Source organism: Rhinopithecus bieti, unplaced genomic scaffold (assembly GCF_001698545.2).
Source record: "Rhinopithecus bieti isolate Rb0 unplaced genomic scaffold, ASM169854v2 scaffold_50364, whole genome shotgun sequence".
NCBI lineage: Eukaryota > Metazoa > Chordata > Mammalia > Primates > Cercopithecidae > Rhinopithecus > Rhinopithecus bieti.
In genome coordinates this window covers 759,723-785,100 of record NW_016820096.1, presented here as the reverse complement: position 1 = coordinate 785,100, position 25,378 = coordinate 759,723, and the positions used below count along the sequence as shown (strand labels likewise).

At 37.8% G+C, this 25,378-nt stretch overlaps 1 protein-coding gene across 1 annotated transcript in view; it reads right to left on the bottom strand.

The window, feature by feature from the left end:
• Nucleotides 1–24,911, bottom strand: part of MNAT1 (MNAT1 component of CDK activating kinase) — a 182,416-nt gene extending 157,505 nt beyond the window's left edge. The window contains exon 1 of the mRNA XM_017859423.1: nucleotides 24,684–24,911. Coding sequence (XP_017714912.1) covers nucleotides 24,684–24,772 — 89 coding nt within the window. The 5' untranslated portion in view covers nucleotides 24,773–24,911. The remainder of the gene's footprint in view (nucleotides 1–24,683) is intronic.
• Between the last annotated feature and the right edge of the window lie 467 nt (nucleotides 24,912–25,378).

The following is a 25,378-nucleotide window of genomic DNA, read 5'->3' as shown; positions in this document are numbered from 1 at the left end:
TAGAATCAATAAAACATGGGAAAAAGAAAAAAATGAATATCTGATTTTTTTTAATGTTGCAATGTATAAAGTACTAGAATTAGAACTTATCAGTTCACAGATCTAGATAGTTTGATCCCACTAATAGCCAGGACATTAATTTATATATGCTAAAAACTGTCAAACCACACAAAATAGGTTAAATAACTAAATAACACATTTAAACAAAACCATTATTTATAAAACAAGATATAAGAAAGGGAAAGCAGCTCATAACACATTTAATTAGTGTTACACTTGATAAGGAAAGAAACCTAATTACTAGGGCAAAAGATAAGATCATTCTGTAACTATGAATATGTTTGGCACATAGTCTTACCCAAATATTTGTTGAATAAAACCAGCAGTGAAGACTGTAAAAGGAAAACATAACCTTAAAAAGAAACATGCAGTAAAGGAAACATAACCTAACCAAAGAGAGCTGCATTGCAACTTTTTGAAAATACCTAAATTTAATAAGCATCAACATACATTTTTCAGTGCTGTCATAGTTTAAGCTACTACCTTAGTGCTAAGGATTGAAAAATAAACTATTTCAAAACCTGAAAATTAGATAATCCCAAACTTTAAAAGTCACTTTCTTCTCCTCAATTATTAAGGGTTCTCAGGTAAATTATAGTTTTCACTTAGAGAACACTGTTCAAAGAGTTCTTACTTTAAGGTTACCCTGAAATGTTTGTCTTAGTTAAAACTCAGATGTATTGTGGTATTGTGATTTAAGGGCCAAGTGAATATCAAATGATTGGTGACCCCAGATGACTATATAAACTTGACTATTCCTAGAATCTGGTATGTGGATAAGCTTCTGCAACAGGGAATCCTTCCAAACCTAACGTAACTCAGTCTATGGGCAAAAAAAGTACCATAAGCCAGTACACTTTGCTTCACATTCTAAATTAAATACATAGATCATGACACACAATCCATGACCAAAAACAAAGAAAAAAGTAAACACATTACATATTAATACATTTTCCAAAGGAGTTATTCATAAGCGTCTAGCAAGAAAAAAAGTACAATGGCCAAAAGAGTTGAGAAAAATGCATTTTCTTGCACCCAAAATGTGCAAAATCTTTGGTTTTCTTTGTGATATTTGGAGACTTTGCTAAAGCTGCTGTTGAATGAGAACAACTACGCTACCATCATGAAAATCAATAATGCACCTGGTAAGAACACAAAAGACTGACTCACCTGTGTGGAATCCATTATCCTTTGAAAAAGCCCAAGTCTGGTACCAGAGGGCACAATGTACTTTCTACCAGACAAGAGGAGAACGATTTTTCCTCGTCCTGCTTTCCAGCTGCCCAAAGAATAGATCTCATAGTAATTGTAATATGACTCTTTTACAGAAATAAGAGGTGGATAAAGTGCTTACAAACAATAGCTATTTCATACAATTGTATTTCTAAATGTTCTTTCAGACTTTTATTGCTCAGAAAGTTAAATAATGTTAAATGAAAACTTTAATCTGTGTGTTTACTTAAAGCACAGATATTAAGAAGAAAAGGTTTTATGTCTGTATTCTTACAAACATATTGGAGACTTGCTGCTAAATACAAATATGAAAGGCAGCGAGGTGTTAATTGTAACCCCAGTGAGTTAAAATAGAGCCTTTATGAAATCCTGCATGTTACACAAGTATCAGAGGGGAAAGGCACTTTTATATACTGTTGCAGGGAATTAACCAGTGCACTTTAAAAAAAAAAATTTAGAAAGAGCTATCAAAATTTTATATTTCTAAATTTCCATCAATAGAAGCAATATCCATATAACGAAATATTACCTGCTAAAAAGGAGGTAAAGCGTATGCTGATGCTCAAAATCTACCACTAACTGAAAAAAAAAGGTAAAGGTGTAGTATGATTCTATTTGTGCAAATTTCAAATAATATGACCACATCATTCCAATAATGCATAAATTTATATTGTCCACTTGGAATAGATATATTATTTAATTGCATCAAAACTGTTTGCAACTTTAATCTTTCACATTTCAGTTTCTCTCACTTCATCTTCTCCCTACACAAGCCGGCTTGAATTTTCTACTACTTAAATAAATTCTAATCAGAAGATCTATTTCCATATCATACTATGCTCTCTGGGCAGAACAGAACTCTAAATAAGTAAAAATTATTCTTATAATTTTAAAAAATTCCTTTTAAATAACAGAATGATAATAAATATTTGACCTAAGGCTAGATATGATTTTATTAACTAATCGTCATTTAGAGAAATATTATGCATAAAGCAGTTTTACTTATAAGTCTAATTTATTTAACTTAGGCCTAACACATACAAAGCAAAGATTAAGTACAGTATACCTGCAATAAATAGTATGGCATGTAGAAAATTCCTTTTTAAACAAGAACAACAGGAAAAGTCTCCTTTTGAAAGGTTATTGGTATACCTTCTATTCAAAGCATCAACAATTTCCAAGATTCATCAAACTGGCCAACTAAAGAATGCATAGCATGTTAACGATGGCTACTCATCAACTCCATGTTGATGAGAATACGGAGCCAAAGTTACCAGATCTAGCAGTTTTTTAACAAAAGCGAGAGATCCAAACTTTTACATGATGTCTCCTCACTTTTACATGTTGGCAACTAATTCAGTTTTTGTTTTAATTTAAATGCTATGCAAGCCAACACTCCAGAGCCAAACAAAATTAATTTCGCCCTCAGGTTTCAAGTTTCAATCTCTAGGAAAGGTGCTGGAAGCTGAGGACAGAGAGAAGAAAGAAAAGTAAAATAGGCAGAGGTCAGCCCAGAAAACCTTTACATGATAAGCTAAGGAATCTGGATTTTAGCATACATTACAGTAGCATTTTCAGGCTTATATTTCTTTAATAACAGAACTTTCTTCATACTAAATGTTACCCAGAAACTTAATATGTAAACAGATAAATGGAGACTGCTCTAGTTTAAGGGATGACAATGAGCAGCTGCCTCAAACAATCTCTCCAGAGTTTCAGTTTGAAATCTCTCAGGCAACACAGTTTGAAAATCACTGAACTACATGGGGTCTGTGTGTCAGGGATTACATAAAGCCAGAGGAAAACATGGTGCGTCTTCCTAAAACATCAATTTTATGCAAAGGTTAGGGGTATGAGATAGAAAATTAGGAAGGCATATACTTTTTGTTTTAATACTAACACAGAAAATATTTAAAATTAAAATCTTACATGCATTTTAAGGTCAACCAAAACTTCAAAGGGGCTTTCAAAGTGACACTTCTAGTTGCACCTCCATACAAACTAGGGGTACAAATTTGTTTTCCTCCACTGTTAATGTTACTTTTTAAAATGTGAGAAGCACTGGTGGAAGACACAAGAAACCACCAAAGAAGTTTAAGCAGGAAGTATCATGGTTAAAAGGGGAAGACTATTTTTTGTTTTGTTTTCTGAATTTGGGTTTTTTTTTTTGAGGGTTGGGAGGAGTGGGGCAGTAGTAAGCAGTATCCATGGTAATTAAGTTTGAAGCAGTCCTCAGCCAGCCAGGAGACAGTTGAAATAGTCTAAGTGGACCAGGCAACGTGGCTCACACCTGTAATCCCAGCACTCTGGGAAGCTGAGGTGGGAGGATCACTTGAGCCCAGGAGTTCAAGACCAACCTGGGCAACACAGTAAGACTCTGTCTCTACAAAAAGATAAATTAGCCAGGTGTAGTGGCACACTCGTGTAGTCTCTGCTACTCAGGAGGTTGACATGAGAGGATTGCTTGAGCCCTGGAAGCCACGGCTGCAACAAGCCATGATCTTGCCACTGCACTCTTACCTGGGCAACAGAGCAAAACCCTGCCTCAAAAAGAAAAAAAAAAAAAAAGTCCAAGTAGAGATGAGGAGGACACAGACTACAAGGGGAATAGGATAAAATCTGCAATTTGGAAGTTATTAAGGAGACAGTTATGGGCACAACTTCATAGTGCTTAGAAATAAACCTAGTACATATAGTATGACCGCAGCTTTCTTATTTGAATATCTGGTATATTTGTTGGCCCCACAGCCCTCTACCATCTAAATTATGCTCCTTAGATGGTTCCAACAACACTCATAACAATTATTGTAGTGTATTGTAATATTTTGTTTGTCTAACTTCCATACTTGGCTATGAGACCTCAGGGCAAAAATTACCTCTTATTCAACTTTGCATCATCAACTCCTTGTACATAGGAAGTCGTAAAATAAAAATTACAAAATAAATAAAGCACTGGAATCAATACACTGCCAAGAGCAGGAAAAAAAACTAAAAGCAAGGAAATGAATGAACAGCTTCTCCTATTTCCTATTCTACATATGTTCTAGTTGAGGACAGAAAGGGAATCTCTGTGACTCATCAGCATTTCTTAGACAAATGCCACAGGGGTAAAAATTTGGAAAGTATTAACTGAAACTAAATTGTAGTTTGTCTCCTATATTCTTCTGATGTAAACTAGGAGTAACATGAATGATATTCTAGGAAATCTTGCCCTAAAGCCCTAAGCTCATAGCTGCTGTTTGGTTCAAATGCTTAGGAACAGTCTATTAAAAATACGTTTGAAACAAAATGTAGTATAACTTTATCAAACAAGACATTTCAATGTCTCAATTGATGACCAGAAAATGTCAAACATTCTAGTCTGTGTGTGTATGTGTGTGTGTGGACAATAAAGAAAAAATGCACTAAAATACTGCAAAATCTGGAACTGCATTTAGATAAAATTTTCATAGTGGCTTGAATACAGTCTATATATTGATATAACTTGGAATTATCACCAAAAACTGAGGAAAGAGGTAAATGAGAGTAAGAAACTGTCAGATCAGTATGTATTTCCATCTCAAACACCAATCCCTCTAGATATAACAAAATAAATTACTCTCTATACCATTAGTTTTAAACAGGAAATTTTCAGCTTCTTAGAACTCTATGTTATGTTTCTGAACAACTTCTGCAATACCAGAAAGTTGCATATGATTTCTTAAGACTAACAAGTCAAATAGCCTGTTCTCGCTCAGTGAAATTTGAGAGCCAGTCACTTGGGAACTCACAGCTGATGACATCTTAAAATCAAGTTCTAGTCCAGGTCAAATACACTAATGGTTTAACCAAGCCAAAAACTAAATTCAAGAGAAACTGTAGGCTACTACTTAAACTGGAAGTGAATATCCTGTTGTCATTTACCTCCAAATACAAGAGAGCACAATTGATTTTGCCCAAAAATATGCAAGGGCATTTATACATTTTAAAAAGAAACTACATGACATCAAAATAGAATGGCTCTATTTTGTAAAACACATTTCTGTATTAATAATTAAATCCTCAAAAGACTACAGCTTTAGGCCACAAGTATACAGCCAGAAAGAGCACATGAATGACACCTTTGTGAGTCAAATGATATCTTCCCAGTAACACTAAAACTTTATACTTGCTTTATTTTCATTTTAATTGATTTGCAGTTGGCAGAAGTTCCTACCACTTACATCAAGATTTTTCCATCCTCCAGCTTAACTGTTAAATTGTAAGCAATCCATAAGACACTGTGAACTATAAAAATATACTATTTTTAAAAATTCTTCCATGATTACTCTTGAATATTCAGCCTCTTTAGTAATGGGAAAAGCACTTGTTAGCTCATTTTCTATAAAAGTTGAGAATTTCACATACAATAACGCATGTTCCAAGAGTAACAAAACATTATCTGAACTTTTCCAGACACGTGTAGCATACTCCAAAATGTAGAAGTTCTATTTTAAACTTTTTTCAATATAACTCTGTCTTGAATGCATTTGTGTTCAACAAATGTGTGTGGTTGCTGTGTACTATCACTGAAACTTTCCTTAATGACATAGACACATTGTTATGAACAGAGGTTCCCACATTGCGCTATACGTAAGTTAACAAAACTCAACCTTTGTTATCCCACAGTCCATTAAATAGGCTATCAAATAATGTAAGCATAATGAAATAAATAAAAAGTCTACTTTTCCCCAAAAAAAGACAAGTATTTACGTTTTAGAAGCATTACACAATGGCATCACATCATGTGCATATTTACTTACACAAATTCACTTATATATGTTCAGCAAAAAGAGAAAGACATTTTTAGAAAGCAGTCCCATTTCCCCAGCCTGTCCTCAGTGACAATCTCTATACCCCAGAGTAATCATAAAATGAGAGATGTCACTCTGCTGTTCCCTGTGTTGCACTCAGTTTCAATGCCTCTCCTAGAACAAGCGTCTTACTGGACTATATATGACAGTGTTTAAAGGAAGTCTTTTCAATATAATGCCAAAACAAGAGCCAATAATTTCATCTGGTGTTCAGGTAGGGAATACTGATTTATTACTATGCTGTAGGGAAAACTGGCTGCGCTAGGTTTAATGAAAAATTATTGGCCGGGCGCGGTGGCTCAAGCCTGTAATCCCAGCACTTTGGGAGGCCGAGACGGGCGGATCACAAGGTCAGGAGATCGAGACCATCCTGGCTAACATGGTGAAACCCCGTCTCTACTAAAACTACAAAAAACTAGCCGGGCGAGGTGGCGGGCGCCTGTAGTCCCAGCTACTTGGGAGGCTGAGGCAGGAGAATGGCGTAGACCCGGGAGGCGGAGCTTGCAGTGAGCTGAGATCCGGCCACTGCACTCCAGCCTGGGCGACAGAGCGAGACTCTGTCTCAAAAAAAAAAAAAAAGAAAAATTATTTACCCATATGGACAATTTCTGATCTCTAATATTAAGGGTAATCTTCACCATATTTTCTGCTTTACATGACTTTAGAACACAAATTCCAGGCTGAGTGCAGTGACTAGCCTATAATCCCAACACTTTGGGAGGAAAAGGCAGGAGGATGGCTTGAGCCTAAGAGTTCAAGACCAGTATGGACAACAAAGCCTGACCCTGTCTCTACAAAAAATAAAAAATTAGGCCAGGCACGGTGGCTCACGCCTGTAATACCTGCACTTCAGGAGGCTGAGACGGGTGGATCATGAGGTCAGGAGATCAAGAACATCCTGGCCAACATAGTGAAACCCCATCTCTACTAAAAATACAAAAATTAGCCAGGTGTGGTGGCACGCGCCCGTAGTCCCAGCTACTCTGGAGGCTGAGACAGGAGAATCACTTGAACCCGGGAGGCAGAGGTTGCAGTGAGCTGAGATCGCCCCACTGCACTCCAGCCTAGGCGTCTAAAAAAAAAAAAAAATTAGCTGCGCACGGTGGCACATGCCTATAGTACTAGCTACTTGGGAGGCTGAGGCAGGAGGGTTCCTGAGCCCAGAGGTCTGAAGTTACAGTGAGCCATGATTATGCCACTATGCTCCAACCCAGGTGACAGAGTGAAATTTTGTCTCTGAAAAAAAAAAAAACAAACATATATACAAATTCCACATAAGATTCAACTCCACTGCATTATTACTTACAGAAACAAATCTATTAATAAGGTAAAAGTATTTTTATAAAGAATTAGTTCCTCAAATTGCTATTTCATGCATTATAGAATGTAACCCAGACCTTAGAGAATCATAGGAAGCTTATAGGATTCTCACAAAAACACTAAATTATTATCACATCTTACATGATATTAAAATGTATTTACAATACTACTAGATTCCCCCTTGATAACTTCTGAATAAAAGTAGTTTATGTGCCTCTGAACAAAAACCACTTCTCTCTCTAACGACAATGGCTTGTTGAACATGGGCCCTTAGAAATTTCTCCCGATTATTAAAAAAAAAATCCCTAATATGTGTACAGCTTTTGGCAATGTGCCTTTTGTTTTAACAAAGATGAAGGGATTCTATTAGTTATCTGTTGCCGCATAACAAAACACCACCAAGCTTGACAGCTTAAAACAATAAACAATTTATTATCTCACAAAGTTTCTCAGTGTCAGGAATCCAGGAGCAGCTTATTTGTCAAGATGTCAGCTGAAGACAGGACTGGGACTGAAGACTAAGATGGCTCACTCACTTGGCTGTTAGTAGAAGGCCTCAGTTCTTAACCACATGGAACTTCATAAGGCTGCTGACGACACATAAACTGTCTTTCACGACAGCAAGTTGCCCAAGAACATAGAGAGTAACCACATGGAAAGCCACAAAGTCTTTGTTAAAGACCTCGCCTTGGAAATGAGAAACTTCTACCATATTCGATTGGTTTATACAAGCAATCCTGATACAATCAGGGAGAAACTAAGCAAGGACATAAAAAGTAGGAGACAATAATCATTGGGAGCCCTCTTGGATTCAGGGTATTCCAGTGATAAATACACATATGTGGTTGGTGTGGTTTTACATATGGCCACAAATTCTTTATACTTCTTTCATCAAAAGGTGAAGCCCAATTCCCCTTACCCTGAATGTAAGCTGTATTTAGGACTCTGAACAAACAGAATGCAGCAGAAATGATGGTGTCTGAATGATGTTCACAGAAGACATTGTGGCTTCTGTTTGTCTCTCTCTTGAATCATCCACCAGAGGAGAGGAAAGCTACTGTGTCATGCGAACACTGAAGAAATCCTTAGGTGAGGCCCATGTAACAAAGAACTGACACCTCTAGCCAAAAAAAAACTGAGGACTACTGACAAAAACCACACGAGTGAGCTTAATACAGTCAGCCCTCCATATACATGGGGTTTTGCATGCTGTGAATACTGTATTTTCAATCCTCATCTGTTTTTTGAAATCCACATATAAGTGGACACACACACTTCAAACTCATGTTGTTTAAGGGTCAACTGTCTATCCTCCAACTCCAGTCAAGCCTTCAAATGAATAGAGCCCCAGCTTAATCTTGATCGCAATCTCATGAGACACCCTGAGCCAGAACTACCCAGCCCAGCCATGCTCAAATTCCTGACACACAAGAACCATGAGAAAATAAATGTTTGTTATTTTAAGCCATTTAGTTTTGTGATAATTTGTTAGACAGCAATAAATAACTAGTGCAGGCTGGGTGCGGTGGCTCACGCCTGTAATCCCAACACTCTGGGAGGCCGAGGTGGGTGGGTCACCTGTGGTCAGGAGTTCAAGATTAGCCTGGCCAACATGGCAAAACCCCGTCTCTTCTAAAAATACAAAAATTAGTCAGGCATGGTGGCGCACACCTGTAATCCCAGCTACTCAGGAGGCTGAGGCAGGAGAATTGCTCTAACTCAGGAGGCAGAGGTTGCAGTGAGCCAAGATCATGCCACTGCACTCCAGCCTCAGCGACAGAGAGTCCATCTCAAAAAATAATAATAATAACTAGTGCAATGGTAGAGTAACATGATTTCTTACAAAATTAGTTACTGTGTCAAAAATTAAAACAGCATTCTCCAACGTGTTGTTTGTTTGCTTTGAGACAGAGCCTCACTCTCTCACCCAGGCTAGAGTATAGTGGCACATGCATAGCTCACTGTAGCCTTGACCTCCTGGACTCAAGCAATCCTCCTACCCCAGCCTCCAGAGCAGCTGGTACTACAGAGCACACACACACAAATAAGAAGGTAAAAATTAAAAGAACTCCTCTGTGAAAGTACTATGTACAATTTTTTTCTTTTGTCAAAAACATTTTAAATATTATCTTGTGGCATCTTTTGAATAAAACATAACATACATCCTTAAAATAAATCTATTTTAAAATAAACTTTTTTAAAATGCAAATATTAAAATTATATTTCTAATCCCAAAGAATATAGATATAGATCCTTAAATGGTCCTCACATGTGCTCCAATAGATCTCAAAAATATAGCATCTGGCATGTCATACTTCATAAATCCTATCACTTTTGAAAGCTTTTTTGTCCCATATCTTCTATTCCAAATCCATTCTAGATCAATAGCAAGAAATAAGATCAAATAAAACAACATATTTTGGTAACATTATCTGAAACAGTACCAAAATATGATGATTTCTTTAGAAACATGTTAGTTAACACCAAAAAGAAAACACACTAGAACTATTTATAAAGAAATTATATTTAATTTTGGTAAATTTCAAGATATTTATATTTTAATGAGATGAATTGTTTGTAAGTAAACCAGTTAGTGCTAGATGCAGTTTGCTTCAGTTACCTGAAATTAGAATAGCAAGTTCATTAAATATATATAAATCAGTGGTGCAGAGGCACTGCACCATATTGATGGAGGCTTCATTAATTTTCAATGATATAACCACTGTCATATTTGTGTTCTAAAAAAACTAAGTGAGGTATACAATCACTTGTCCTCATCTCAAAATTCTTTTTTACATATTCCAACTTAGTAAATGAAAAGAAAACCTAACACTCCAAACATTTCTGATAAAGTCTGGTAAATTTTACATTTTCTTATCTTTTTGTAGAGAATATATATATTTGTTTGTACATGTAAATAATGTATATTTCTGTAAAATAAATATGAAAATAAAATACTATAAAATAAGTTGTCCTACAAATCATTTCACTGCATCAGCAATACAATTCATTTAGGCTTCCTAGTTGGCATCTGATTATACATCAAAAACCAAATATTATGTCATTGTTTATATATCATCAATAAAAAATCAAGATGTGGCAAATACAGTATCAGGAAAATATCATTATTGAATATTTAAAGATGCTTTTATCATGTTAGCACCCTAGAAAATAAAATAGAAAGAGAAAATTTTCTAAGCAGATCAAAATGATTTTTAATATTGTAGTTTTTTCATCTTATGCATGAGTTTGAGTTACAACCCAGTTGCATTACAGCAAAAAAAAATTATTTAGCCAACAAGTAATCAAAATATAATTGAAAATTAATTTTGAAATTTAATTTCTGACTGGGATTTACACACAAAAAAAGAGACTGGAGCTGTCCAGGTGGGCTATGCAACCATATATCCTTTCTTAGACTTCAGTTTCCCCATCTGATTAAAAAAAAAAAAAGGTGGAGGGAGACCTAAAATATAACTAGAAGGATGTTTGCTAAGCTCCTTCCAAATTTAAATTAAGTCTGTCAACTTCCTATCAATCCTTTTAATAAAATAAATAGCATTTTGTAAGCTGTACTTTTGCACAAGCTTTCATACTAAGCCTGAGAGCCAAATCAGACATCACATTCCACTTTCCTAAAGGGGCTAATATTTAGATAATTTCTCTTCAGTGGCTGCTTTAGACAAAACCATTTCCGTATTTGGAACCACGTACATTTGTATATTTGGTATCACCCAAACATTTTTGTTCCCTTGATGCTAACTTTGCAAAACCTGTACCCAACCAACCAAAATGATTTGCTTCCCCAAAGGACCTTTTCCTAAATCAGCAGAACAGCTAAAATTAGGCTGCAAGATTTCAGGTTTATGTTTCTTTAGCAAACAGTAATTTTTTTAAAAAAATATCTTATTTAACAATAAACCCCACTTTCACATCTTAACTACAAAGAATATTTTTATAACTATAAACTTTCCTTTTCTTCCTTGTTAAAAAAAAAAAAAAAAAAAAGCCGGGCGCGGTGGCTCATGCCTGTAATCCCAGCACTTTGGGAGGCCGAGGCGGGCGGATCACGAGGTCAAGGGATCGAGACGATCCTGGCTAACATGGTGAAACCCCATCTCTACTAAAAACATACAAAAAAGATTAGCTGGGCTTGGTGGTGGGCGCCTGTAGTCCCAGCTACTTGGGAGGCTGAGGCAGGAGAACGGCATGAACCCGGGAGGCGGAGCTTGCAGTGAGCCGAGATCACGCCACTGCACTCCAGCCTGGGCGACAGAACGAGACTCCGTCTCAAAAAAAAAAGAAAGAAAACTAATTTATTTTTAATGACTCAAACGAAGAGCTAAGACACTATAAAAGAAAAGGGGGCAGAAGCCATGTCTGCCACATTCACTGTTGTTTCCCCAGAACTGTATTTTCAACCCTCTTAGACCACAAAATTTAACTAGATAGAGTATAAAATACTGGTCCCCACCTCGAAAGACTATGGTAGGGCCCAGAAATCTGCATTTTAAAGCAGCACCCCAGATGATTCTTAGGATGAGGTAAGTTTTGGAATCACTGGCCGGAAAATTTATTGAGTGTATGAGAAAGACTGCAAATACATTAATTAGTAAACACCAACAACTAGTAAATTACTGTTGTCTTATTTTTTCTTTGAAAATAGGCTTAACACATTTGAAACCTGAAGAAAACCATTAAAATCTCATTTAATTTTCACTCAATTACTCTCATTCTATTTGCTGTCTCAGGAACAAGCTGCTAAGTAAACAAAATAAATTGCCGAAAGAGTCCTGAAACTTAAGCTAAAAAACTGTATTTTTTTGGACACAGAATACTGAAAATAACTCTGTATGGATTATAGAGTAAATTTACTTGAATTCATAGATTTACTTGAATTCTTAAATTTACTCTAACTGTGCCTCATCTAATCTTCACAGTAAAGTATCACTACTAACTAGTGAACCCATTGTACAGATGAGAAAAAGTTTTAACAAGAATCACTAATTTTCCCTAAATCTCACAGCTAATAATAAGTAGCAAACCTAGGATTCCAACCCAGGCAATCATACTATCAGTATATATTTGTTAGACATAATATTTTTATGCCCACAGCAGAAAAAAAGCAATGAGAAAAAATTAATTCCATTTTTATATTTGTATCCCTAAAGGAAACTAATGAACTACTATTTTAGATCCTTACAGAATAAAACAATTTGCAATTTAACAAATAAGTTTGAACATCCAATAGATAGATTCACCTGTTTGACCCTTGGAATACAAGTTTGAGAACATAATTTCCATGGAAAAGAGAATGTTCATGAAGCCAAAGATGCTATGAAACTTTCTGATACCTGCAGGTAGAAATCTGGATAGATTTCCTCCAAAATTCAAAACTATATATAGTCGTGCACTACACAAGGACATTTTGGTCAAAGACAGACCACATATACAATGATGTCTGTTCCTTAAGATTATAATACAGCTGAAAAATTCCTATCACCTAATGACTTCGTAGCCATCCTAACATCTTAGCACAACACATTACTCACCTGCTTATGGTGATACTAGGGTAAACAAACCTACTGTGCCACCAGTCATATGAAAATATAGCATATACAATTATGTACAGTGCATAGTAGTTAATAATGATAATAAATGACTATGATATTGGTTTGTATATTTACTATACTATGACTTCTTAATCCTTATTTTATAGTGTACTCCTTCTACTAATTAAAAAAAAGTTAACTGTGAAACAGCCTCAGCAGATCATTCAGGAGGTATTCTAGAAGAAGGCATTGTTATCATAGAAGATGCCAACTCCATGCATGTTATTGCTCTCGAAGACTTTCCAATGGGAAAAAACGTGAGACGAAGACAGCGATATTGATGATCCTTGACCCTGGGTAGGCCTAGGCTAATGTGTGTCCTACTGTGTATGTTTGTATCTTCGTTTTTAATGAAAAGCTAAAAAAGTAAAACAAAATAGGGCCATGTGTAGTGGCTCACGCCTGCAATCCCAGCACTTTGGGAGGCCAAGGCGAGAGGATCACTTGAGCCCAGGAGTTCAAGACCAGCCTGGGCAACATAATGACACCTCATCCCTACTAAAAATCAAAAAAATTAACCGGGCATGGTGGTGCCAACCTGGAGTCCCAGCTGTTCAGAAGGCTACAGCTGAAGGATTGCTTAAGCCAGGGATGTCATGACTGCAGTGAGCCGTGATCATGCCCCTGCAGTTCAGCCTGGTTGACAGAGTGAGACCCTGTCTCAAAAAAAGGAAAAACTAAATTTAAAATATTTTCTTTTCTTTTTTCCCCCCCGAGACAGTCTCGCTCTGTCGCCCAGGCTGGAGTGCAGTAGCGCAATCTCGGCTCACTGCAACCTCTGCCTCCGCCTCCCAAGTAGCTGGGACGACAGGTGTGTGCCACCACGCTCGGCTAATTTTTGGTATTTTCAGTAGAGACAGTGTTTCACTATGTTAGCCAGGATGGTCTCGATCTCCTGACCTAGTGATCTGCCCGCCTCAGCCTCCCAAAGTGCTGGGATTACAAGCGTGAGCCACCACTCCTGGCCTTAAAATGTTTTCAGTTGAAAAAAAGTTTAAGTCTTATAGAATAAGGATATAAATAAAATATTTTTGTATAGCTGCATAATTTGTGTTTTAAGCTAGGTATTACAAAACAGTCAAAAAGTTCAAAAAAAGAAAAATTTATAAAGTAAAATTGTTACCATAAGCTAGGGTTTATTATTGAAGAAAGAAAATTTTTTTATAAATTTAGTGTAGCCTAAGTGTACAGGGCTTATAATGTCTACAGTAGTGTATAGTAATATCCTAGGCCTTAACATTCACTCACCACTTACTCACTGACTCACCCAGAACAACTTCCAGTCCTGCAAACTCCTTTCATGGTAACTGCCCTATATAGGCGTATCATTTTATCCTTTTTTACTGTACCTTTTCTATGTTTAGATATGATTAGATACACAAAAACCATTGTGTTACAACTGCCTACAGTACTCAGTACAGTAACACACGTTACACAGACCTGTAGCCTAAGAGCAATAAGCTATACCATATAGCTTAGGTATAGTATAGACTATACCAGGTACTATACCATAAGCACACTGTATGATGTGCACACAGTAAAACTGCCTAACATGAGTTTCTCAGAATGTATACCCATCATTAAGACATAATTTTGGGCAGGGTGCGGTGGCTCACGCCTGTAATCCCAGCACTTTGGGAGGCTGAGGCAGGCGGATCACGAGGTCAGGAGATTGAGACCATTCTGGCTAACACGGTGAAACCCTGTCTCCACTAAAAATACAAAAAATTAGTCGGGCGTGGTGGCAGGTGCCTGTAGTCCCAGCTACTCAGGAGGCTGAGGCAGGAGAATGGCGTGGACCAGGGAGGCGGAGCTTGCAGTGAGCCGAGATCGCGCCACTGCACTCCAGCCTGGACGACAGAGCCAGACTCCATCTCAGAAAAAAAAAATAAAAAAAGACATAATTTTGTGTGTGTGTGTGTGTGTGTATGTATATATATATGAAATAAATCTTTAAAAAGGATTCCCAGTGTAGAAGAGAATTAGAGGAGAGTAGAAATATTACAAATAATATAATCACTAAATATCTTGTAAACATAGTTTTAAAGAACTATAAGTTACGCTCAGTAAGAAAAGTAACTAAGTATATTAGCATGCTGCATCTTAAAGACTGAAGAACACTAATAGTCATTTCTGATCAAACAAAAAATATATATGAGTCATATAATAAGCAATCTGTAATGAAATATTCATATTCTGCAGAGTGATCAGCACCATCCCTCACACTGGGAAAAAACAATTACAACTAACACAAATAACTAAATAACTGAAACTTTATTTTATGAAAGAGTTTTATTAATGTTGTAAGGTCAAAGAAAAGACTACTGACTACAATGATTTTTTCTTTTTTTCTTTTTTTTTTTTGAGACAGAGTCTCACTCTGTATCACCTAGGCTAGAGTGCAGTGGTGTAGTCTCGGCTCACTGCAACCTCCGCCTCCCTGGTTCAAGCGATTCTACTGCCTCAGTTTCCCGAGTAGCTGGAATTACAGGCATACCCCACCACGTCTGGCTAATTTTTTCTATTTTTAGTAGAGCTGGGGTTTCACTATGTTGGTCAGGCTGGTCTCGAACTCCTGACCTCGTAATCCACCTGCCTCGGCCTCCCAAAGCACTGGGATTACAGACGTGAGCCACTGCACACAGTCAATAATTTTCTAAGTAACTATTAAATTATCCAAATTTTAAGAGCTTCAAGGGGCTGGATGCTATCTATTATAAACAAGTGAACAAATCAAAGTTAAATGGCTGGCCTATAACTCGCTAGTCTATGGTGAAACTACAGCCTAGATTTTCTAACTTGAGATTTGGTATTCCTTCTACTCCTCAACCTGTCTCTTGATAATTAAGATACATGCAACACCAACTCTTACATATGTGTGAAAGCACAAACTACCTCCCCTTCAGAAGAATCTTGAGATATCTTCACTGTAATTACCAGTCAGAAGACAGGAGGCATCAATTCTCTAGCGTTGTTCTGCATCATTATACTGCTAATCAACCTCAAAACACTCCATTAAAAGAAAACAATGCTTACAAAAGTATTAGGGAAGGAGCTGAGGTAGTAAAAAACAAAGTAATCAGAACTGTACAACAAAAAAGAAAATGTTAACAGGGCACTGCCAATTTCGAGGTAAAGAAAATAAACTGGGGCCGGGCACAACAGCTCATGCCTGTAATCCCAGCACTTTGGGAGACCAAGGTGGGAGGCCAAGGTGGGCAGATCACTTGAGTTCAGGAGTTCAAGACCAGCCTGGGCAAGATGGCCAAACCCCATCTTTACTAAAAATACAAAAATTAGCCAGGTGTGGTGGGACACACCTGTAATCCCAGCTACTCAGGAGGCTACGGCATGAGAATTGCTTGAACCCGGGAGGCAAGGTTGCAGTAAGCCAAGATCGCACCACTGCACTCCAACCTAGGCAACAGAGCGAGACTGTCTCAAACAAAAAAGAAAAGCAAGAGGTACACTGGGAAACTGGGAAAAATCTGCAAGACTACAGGCAGAAGTAAATGCCTTAATAATAGTGAGGCTAGCTTTCGCTAACAAATATGACGGAGTAACTGATGCCAGATTAGCCTTCCCACCAGGAGCAACCATAAAACGAAGTGCATAATACAACTGTTTACAGGCATTAGACAACAGGCAGGACGGGACATCCGTGAGAGATAGGAAACTCCCTACAAATTGCCTCAGCTTTCTATCTGGGAAAAATTGCCATGACCATGCCTGGCAAACAAGAGTTTAAGAAGGGAATAGTGATTGTGCTCAGTCAAATAGGCAGAGATCAGAATGCAGAGTAGCTGATGTGGCTGAAATCCACAAGGCAGAGAGGCTAGAAGACATGTAGGATTCCCCCATAAATCCCTGGCCAAGAAATAGGCTGCACATGTGTAGGGCAAAACTAATCAAGGCTTAAAAGAGAGTGGTTAAGAGACGAAAATACACTCCAGTTGAGGAATACTGGGTATACTTAGAGCTCCCACCAGCCAAAGCAGAGAAACCACATTAACACCTTATTAACAGCTCAGATATCCAGCTGAGATACCAAAAATGCCTCAACTAAGAGTAAGAACCACATCCTAGAATAAGGCATACACTAGGTGCACTCTTAAAAAGACTAAATTCAAGCCCCAACAAGTTTTGAAGGGATTAAAATGTGAGGTTGAGTTACACTAAAGGAAGGAAACAATGGGTTCTCCACATATCATTCTAGCAAAGAGTAAAACCAAGCCTACACAAGTTCAAAGTGATCTGCCAGTAAATGAACTACCTGCAAGAATTTTAAAAATCAACACTTTTCACAAAAAGACAAAATCCAGAATTTCTATAATGTACCACCGACAATTAAAAGTAGTAAACATGCAAAAATAAATGAGAAGAAAAATGTAACCTGCAGTCAATAGAAACCAACCCTGAGATGGCTGGGCGTGATGGCTCACACCTGTAATCCCCGCACTTTGGGAGGCTGAGGCATGCAGATCACTTGAGCTCAGGAGTTTGAGGTCAGCCTGGGAAACATAGCAAGACCCTGTCTCTACTAAAAATTTTAAAAAAGAAAAAAAAAATCCTGAGCGCGGTGGCTCACACCTGTAATCCCAGCACTTTAGGAGGCCAAGATGGGCGGATCACGAGGTCAGAAGATCGAGACCATCCTGGCTAACACGGTGAAACTCTGTCTCTACTAAAAATACAAAAAATTAGTCTGGCATGGTGGCGGGTGCCTGTAGTCCCAGCTACTCGGGAGGCTGAGGCAGGAGAATGGCGTGAACCTGGGAGGCGGAGCTTGCAGTGAACTGAGATCGCACCACTGCACTCCAGCCTAGGCGACAGAGTGAGACTCCATCTCAAAAAAATAAATAAATAAAATAAAAAATAAAAAAATAAAAAATAAAAATAAATAAAAATTAGCCAGGTGAGGTGCCATGCACCTGTAGCCCTGGCTACTCAGGAGGCTGAGGCAGGAGGATCATTTGAGCCCAGGAGTTATACTACATGGCTTAAAAAATTTTGTAAAGTAAATGAATGGAAAAAGGCATACTATCAAATAGTAAGCACAAGAAAACTGACAGTGCCAAATTATTATCAAATAGAATCTTCAGGAAAAAGTGTATTACAAGAGATAAAGAGGGCCATTTCATAATGATAAAAGGAGAAATGTATTAGGAAGGCATAACAATCCCAAATATGTACCTAAGAAGAGAGTTCCAAAACGCATAAAGTATGACAAAACTTACAAGAAAAACTGACAAATCTATAATCATAGTGGAGTAATTCATAAGATGAGTAGATAAAATAAATTAATAAAGATACAGAAGATCTGTGTAATGCTATCAACCAAGATGGGTATGGTAGTATGTACCACATTTATAACTTATACTACACTACACCCAACAACCACAGAATGCATATTCTTTTCAAATGTACAATGATTGTTCACAAAGACAGGCCATATGCTGGACCATAAGTAAGCTTTCAAAAAACTTCAAAAGACTGAAATTTTATAGAGTTATGTCCTCTTATCACAACAGTAAATTATAAATTAATATCTAGAATGTCCCTTTTCTAAATCTTCCACCTAGAATAAGTGCCTTTTCCTAATTTTCTACCCAGAGGGGGCTCTGTTTCTCAATTTGCACAAAGGTACTGAATAAGATCAGTACATTAAATGACTTAATACCACTAATCATTCTTTTTTTTTTTTTTTATATGCTTCTTTTACTTTTTCTTGAGAAGGAGTCTCTCTCTGTTCAACCAGTCTAGAATGCGCTGCTAGATCTCTCAGCACTGCAAACTACGCCTCCCGGGTTTACGCCATTCTCTCTGCCTCAAGCCTCCCCAGGAAGTATGACTGGGACTACAGAGCGCCGCTCACCGAATGCTCTAAATTCGCTTGCAAAAAGGGTAAACACAAAACATCCGGCAACAGTATTTTGTATTGTTTTAGCATTAGAAGTGAGGTTTCACCGTGGTAGCCAGGATGAGACATCGATTCCTTCCTGGACGAACAGATTGTCCCTAACGCACCGCTCGGCCCTCCTCATAAGATCCTAGATGCTGTAGGCATTACACCTCGGCCTCCCAAAGTGCTGGGATTACAGGCTTGAGCCACCGCGCCCGGCCGCCACTTATCATTCTTATCAACAAATAAATTCAAACTTAATCTGATAAAACTTTTAAACATAACTAACAATTTAGAGGAAATACTGAGAACAGAAGAACATATTTAACAATATCACAAAGATGCAATAAGCAAAATTCAGACTCTTCAGGATAAACTATCCAGTAACATTAGTAAATGAGAAACAGGAGAACAGAAAAAAAAAAGGGAAAAAAGAAAGAGAAAGATCTTAAGTAACTATCGCAAAATATTGCCTTTATATATCAGGATGGTAGGTACTTGATTTTGCTTATCTTGTGCTTTGTGTCTTGTGCGTGTTTAAAATGAAAAAAGTAGATTTAGCATGTAAAATTTCCAGAGACAAGTTTTGCCAAGAATGGTTGGGATAGAAATTAATTTTTTTTTTAAGACAGAGTCTTGCTCTGTAGCCTAGGCTGGAGTACAATGGTATGATCTCAGCTCACTGCAACCTTCACCTCCCAGGTTCAAGTGATTCTCCTGCCTTAGCCTCCCAAGTAGCTGGGATTACAGGCACATGCCACCACACCTGGCTAATTTTTGCATTTTTAGTAGAGAAGGGGTTTCACTATGTTGACCAGGATGGTCTTGAACTCCTGACCTCAGGTGATCCACCCGCCTCAGACTCCCAAAGTGCTGGGATTACAGGCGTAAGCCACGGCGTCCAACCAGAAATTAAATTATTAAAGCCTGTACTTTAATGAGAATTAGATACCACCGCCTCCATATAATTCTATATGCCTTCAGAACGGAAGGCCCATTTCTTGAAGTAAGTGGCCTGATAAAGAAAAAAAAACTATCATTTTCTGTAATTAAGACAATGGTCATCCTTGAACAGAAAAAAAAAAACATGAAATCCAATCTTCGTCTATATGCATATAATCAATTCATTTGTGCATTTGCTAGATTAAATTGATAAGTAGAGAAATATCCTTCTTCAATTGCAAGCAGCTAAGACAGAAAGGTATTTAATAATGTTTCACCTCTTTTCTCTCATCTCTGCTCCTGTATTTTCTCCCTTAAGTAAAACTCCTAGTTAATTTTTCCATAACCCTATAGTTCCTCTTTTATGAAGCACTACTCCTACTCACTTTATCACTTGCCTCCAAAAAGTCTTCGCTACTTGAGGACACAAAAAAAAATAAGTTAATAAAATCCTGTGGAAGCCAGGCTTCAAGATAGCCCAATGATATTCACACTCTTGGTATTCACACTTTTGTGTGTACTCTCCCACATTATAACACTACAATACACCAGAGGTGATGGTCTATCACTTCTATCATTAGGTTTTAAAAGGCTCTGCAGCTTCCAGTTCCCTTCCTCTCTCCCTTTCTCTCTTCCCCGCTCCATCTCCCCAACCTTCCTCACCTGTGCTCATATCACTAGTTCTGAGAGAAGCCATGTCATAAGTAGCCCTATGTAAGAGTCCATAGGGAAGAACTGAAGCCTCCTGAAAAGAGCCACATGAGTGACCTTGGAAACAGATACTCCAGGCCCAGTCAAGTCCAGACTGCAGTCCTAGCCAACAACTTGACTACAACATCGTAAGACTGAGCCAGAATCATTCAGCAAAATAATTCCTGCTCCTCTCAAGCTAACAAGCGTATTATAAAAATGCCTATATTCAATCCCATGAAATACATGCTATAAAAACTCAACGAAGTATCAAAAAAATTTTTCATTAAGAGCCAAGATGAGGTCGGGGACAGTGGCTCACACCTGTAATCTCAGCACTTTGGGAGGCCGAGGCGGGCAGATCACCTGAGGTTGGGAGTTCAAGACCAGCCTGACCAACATGGAGAAACCCCGTCTCTACTAAAACTACAAAATTAGCCGGGCGTAGTGGTGCATCTCTGTAATCCCAGCTACTCGGGAGGCTGAGAAAGGATAACTGCTTGAACCCGGGAGGCGGAGGTTGCGGTAAGCTATCTCGCCATTGCACTCCAGCCTGGGCAACAACAGCAAAACTCCATCTCAGGCTGGGCGTGGTGGCTCATGCCTGTAATCTCAACACTTTGGGAGGATGAAGGTGGCTGGATCACCAAGTTAGTAGTTTGAGACCAGCCTGGCCAACACAGTGAAACCCCCATCTCTACTAAAAATACAAAAATTAGCCGAGCATGGTGGCATGCACCTGTAATCCCAGCTACTTGGGAGGCTGAGACAGGAGAATCACTTGAACCTGAGAGATGGAGGTTGCAGTGAGCCGAGATCATGCCACTGCACTCCAGCTTGGGTGACAGAACAAGACTTCGTCTAAAAAAAAAAAAAAATCCAAGATGTTTTTCTTATCAGAAAAGCATCTGATAAGATGCTTTTAAACATCTTTTAAAATGCAAGATTTTAAAAAATACTATTACCCAATATAGGCAATAGGAATCTCCATACAGTTGTTGGGAATATAATTGACAAGATCTTTTTTTTTTTTTTTTTTAAGATGGGGTTTCCCTATGTTGTCCAAGTTGGTCCCGAACTCCTGGGCTCAAGCAATCCTCCCTCCTCAGCCCCCAAGTAGCTAGGATTACAGGTAGGCACAACCATGCCTGTCTTGACATAATCTTTTTTGAGAACAACTGGGCCATATTTATCAAATTTAAAAGCCAGAAACTCTGACCCAACAATTCTACTACCGGACATTACCCTATGATTTTTACCTGTTATATCTTATGATATACTGGCCTAAGTGCTCAGAGATATATATGTATATATATATATGCATATTTATGGATGGTTACTCCAGGGAAAAATTGGAAAATTAAATAAATATTAATTTTAAAAATTTGGGTAAATAAATTATATTTGAACAATGGACTACTATCAAATTGTTAAAAGAGAAAAACATATGCATATTGATCTAGAGAAATTACCCAATATACATAATGAAAAAAGCAAGGAAATATATACATATATACACACATATATGTTTCTGCTATATTCCTGTTTATGCTAAAGGAAGAAAAAGTTTTCTACCCAAACACACCCATGTTTACATATGCCTAGAAAATATCTGAAAATATACACAAACAACCTAAAAGTTTTCCCCCCTGGGGAAGGGAACCCCAAATTTTTTTTTTTTTTTTTTTTGACAGAGTCTGGCTCAGTTGCCAGGTTGGAGTGCAGTGGCACAATCTCAGCTCAATGCAAGCTCCGCCTCCTGGGGTGAACCACAAAAATTTTTACCTTTCACTTAATAATTTAGGATGCTTTTATTATTGTTTATATAATTTTAATTTTTTTAAATGATTGCCAAAAAAATCAGTGAGTTCTCTCCTCCATTCAGAAACAGTAGTGTGTTAGCCTAGATTAAAGTACTTCCTTAAAAGTACTAATTAGATAGACAATATGCTAAAGAAAATTACAACAAAGTCGTTATAATCAAAGCTGTATTTTCATGTTTTATAGTGTACCGAAATCATTTAAAGCTAATCATTATTGTGCAAGTATTTCACAGCAGGCCAAGTAAGTCCTGTTTTAATTTTATTTCTGCTTATCACCCATGCCACATGCAAAGAATATTAATAATAAAATAGCCAATATATAGTAAACAAATATTATGTAACAGAAACTCTACTAAATATCTCCAAATATTTTACATATGTTATTTAATACTTAAGGACCATGATACAAGCAGCACTATTTTCTCTATCGTACAAACAAGAACTGCTAACAAAGAGTTAGTCATTTGCCTAAGGCCACAGAGCCGGTAAAAGAATGTGAAATCAGACAGGCTCATTCCAAAGCTTGTTCTCTCAGCCAGTATGCTACAGCCTTTTACTCATTTTGTTCACATTTCAAGTCAAAAAAGGACTGTAAAATGTAGCCTGTTATCTAACAGGTTAGCAAATTAATCAGATTAAATGCAACACCAGAATGAATTAGACAAAAGTCTTAACTCTTAGACCTTAACAAAAAGGGCTGAGGACACAACAAAAGCAATTTCAATTAAAATAAATATTTTATAATTGCCTAATGAAAATGCCATTTATGTTAACTGAAATTGTATAATCTTCCCTGAATGCTAATTGCTGCTAGGCCAGAAAATTACATTTAGCATCCTTCTGGTAAATTACATTTAGTTAGCATCCTTCCCAAAAAAACAAACTCTCTTTCCTGTTCCACTTTCCTGTTTCCACTATAACAAACCCGATAAAGAAAAATGGAGAGAAATTGAACGAAAAAAATGGAAAAGAAATTGAACGAAAAAAATGGAGAGAAATCTCTCTAAAAACAGTCTATCTACAGTGTTTTCCATATAGAATTCCCTTTTCCATGCATTCTTCTTGATTACTTTTACCTTCTAATCTTAAACCATTCAATCACAGCTCTACTATACTTCCTTTGCAGAGTAAAGCAAAGGAAAATAAAGATTAGAAAAGTTAAGTAAGCTAATAAATCCCATATAATAATTATAGCTACAGCTAATCATGCAATTTATGCTTACCTGAAGACCCTGTCATTGCTCTACATTTTGTCAGCATTTGGGGTTGCGAGGAGACCTTATCTACACACTATAGATTATCCATTATTTTTTGCCTCCAATAAACCTCAAAGAACCTACAGGAATATGTGCTCACCATTACATGGCACCTTTTTATCCCAAAGTGCTTTCTAGAACCACCTTCACTAAACCACATCTGACAAGAAATCTGGCAAGAAACACTTTGACCAATTCCAGTTTCAAAATACACAAACTCAACCTCCCTCCTTCTACCCCCTTCCCTTGAAAATGGGCGTTCTAAAGTCAGACTTCCTGGGTTCCAATTCTCTCAAGGCCCACTTAATAAGGGACCTTGAGCAGTCTCAATTTCCTTCCCTGTGAAATGGAAATACCAGTACCTACTTCATGGGACTGTTGTAGGAATGAACTGAGATAATTCATGGTAAGGCGCTTAGAACACTGCCTGGCACAAAATGTGCACTCAAATGCCAGCCATTATTATATCTTCAAAATTAACTACCTAGAGTCCGGGTTTTCTTCATTTTAATGATGGGAGTCTAACCGAACTCCATCAGGACAAGTGGGCATACACATAGGGTTTTTTAATTAACTCATACAATAAATAGCAGCAGTATGTACTCAAGCAAATTTTAAGTTTTCATAGCACTTTCGCACTTTTTCAATAAAAACATTTCATATGAAATAAACACTCCAATACCCCACGCTTTTAATCAGCGATGTCTAGAGCCCAGTAAACAACCCAAAGCCTGGAAATACAGTCGGGATATTACTCATTGACTATGGAGGAGGGAACCTGACAAACTGCTGGGAGCCACACTGAGAACCCGCAGTTCAAAGCATGCCAGAGCCGCTCGGGGCTAGCGGCTACAGTCCATTTAAAGCCACAACGCCGTCTTTTCCTATTTCCTCCCCAATGTTGAAACTAACAACGCCCTTTGCTCCCACTAAGAAGAGGCCTAGCATCTCCCGGCCCTCTCCTCCCACCCAGCGCGTCTCTCCCCCAGGGAATCCACTGCCGCCCAACTCACAGAGTGTGTCCGCACACATTCACCATCAGCTTCAAGGAAGGGTTCCGATATTTGGTGGTCTTACACCGAGGGCAACCCTGATCGTCCATGGCGGTTTCCCTCCTACAGACTCCCCCGGGCGGCTGCTTCAGCCACGGCCACCTTACAAGCCCCCTCAGACGCGACCAAGCAGGTTCCTACCAACAGGCGCTTGGCAGAGATGGTCCGTTCGCGAAAGAGCACCGGCCAGGGGCGAGGCGCTGCAACACAAACGTTCCGGCAGTCAGTTCCCCGGTCTTGCATCTAGAGCTTGGTCTTAGCCTTCCGTAAAGCAACTTAATACCTTGAATTTGACAGGGGAACTTTTAAAATGGCAAATTAAACACAAATCCTTATCTCCACGCACCCAGTTGCGTTTTTCAAGGTACTGTGTCACAATTAGGAAGATAAATTCCATCTTGTTCTGTCTGGAAACATTCCCATGATTTCAAAGATTTATGAGCGGAGTACTTACTTTCTTTTGGACCACTTAATAGCCTGTGCTTTATACTTCTTTATAATTGCATAGTCATGTAAGCTAGGCTGATAATATGCATTCGCAGATACAAAATTTGAAAAAGCTATCTACTCCCCCATCAGACAGTATTTATTTCCCCAAATACCTAGGATAAAATCATATAAGAATACATACAGAAGAATTTAGTTCAGCAATTCCA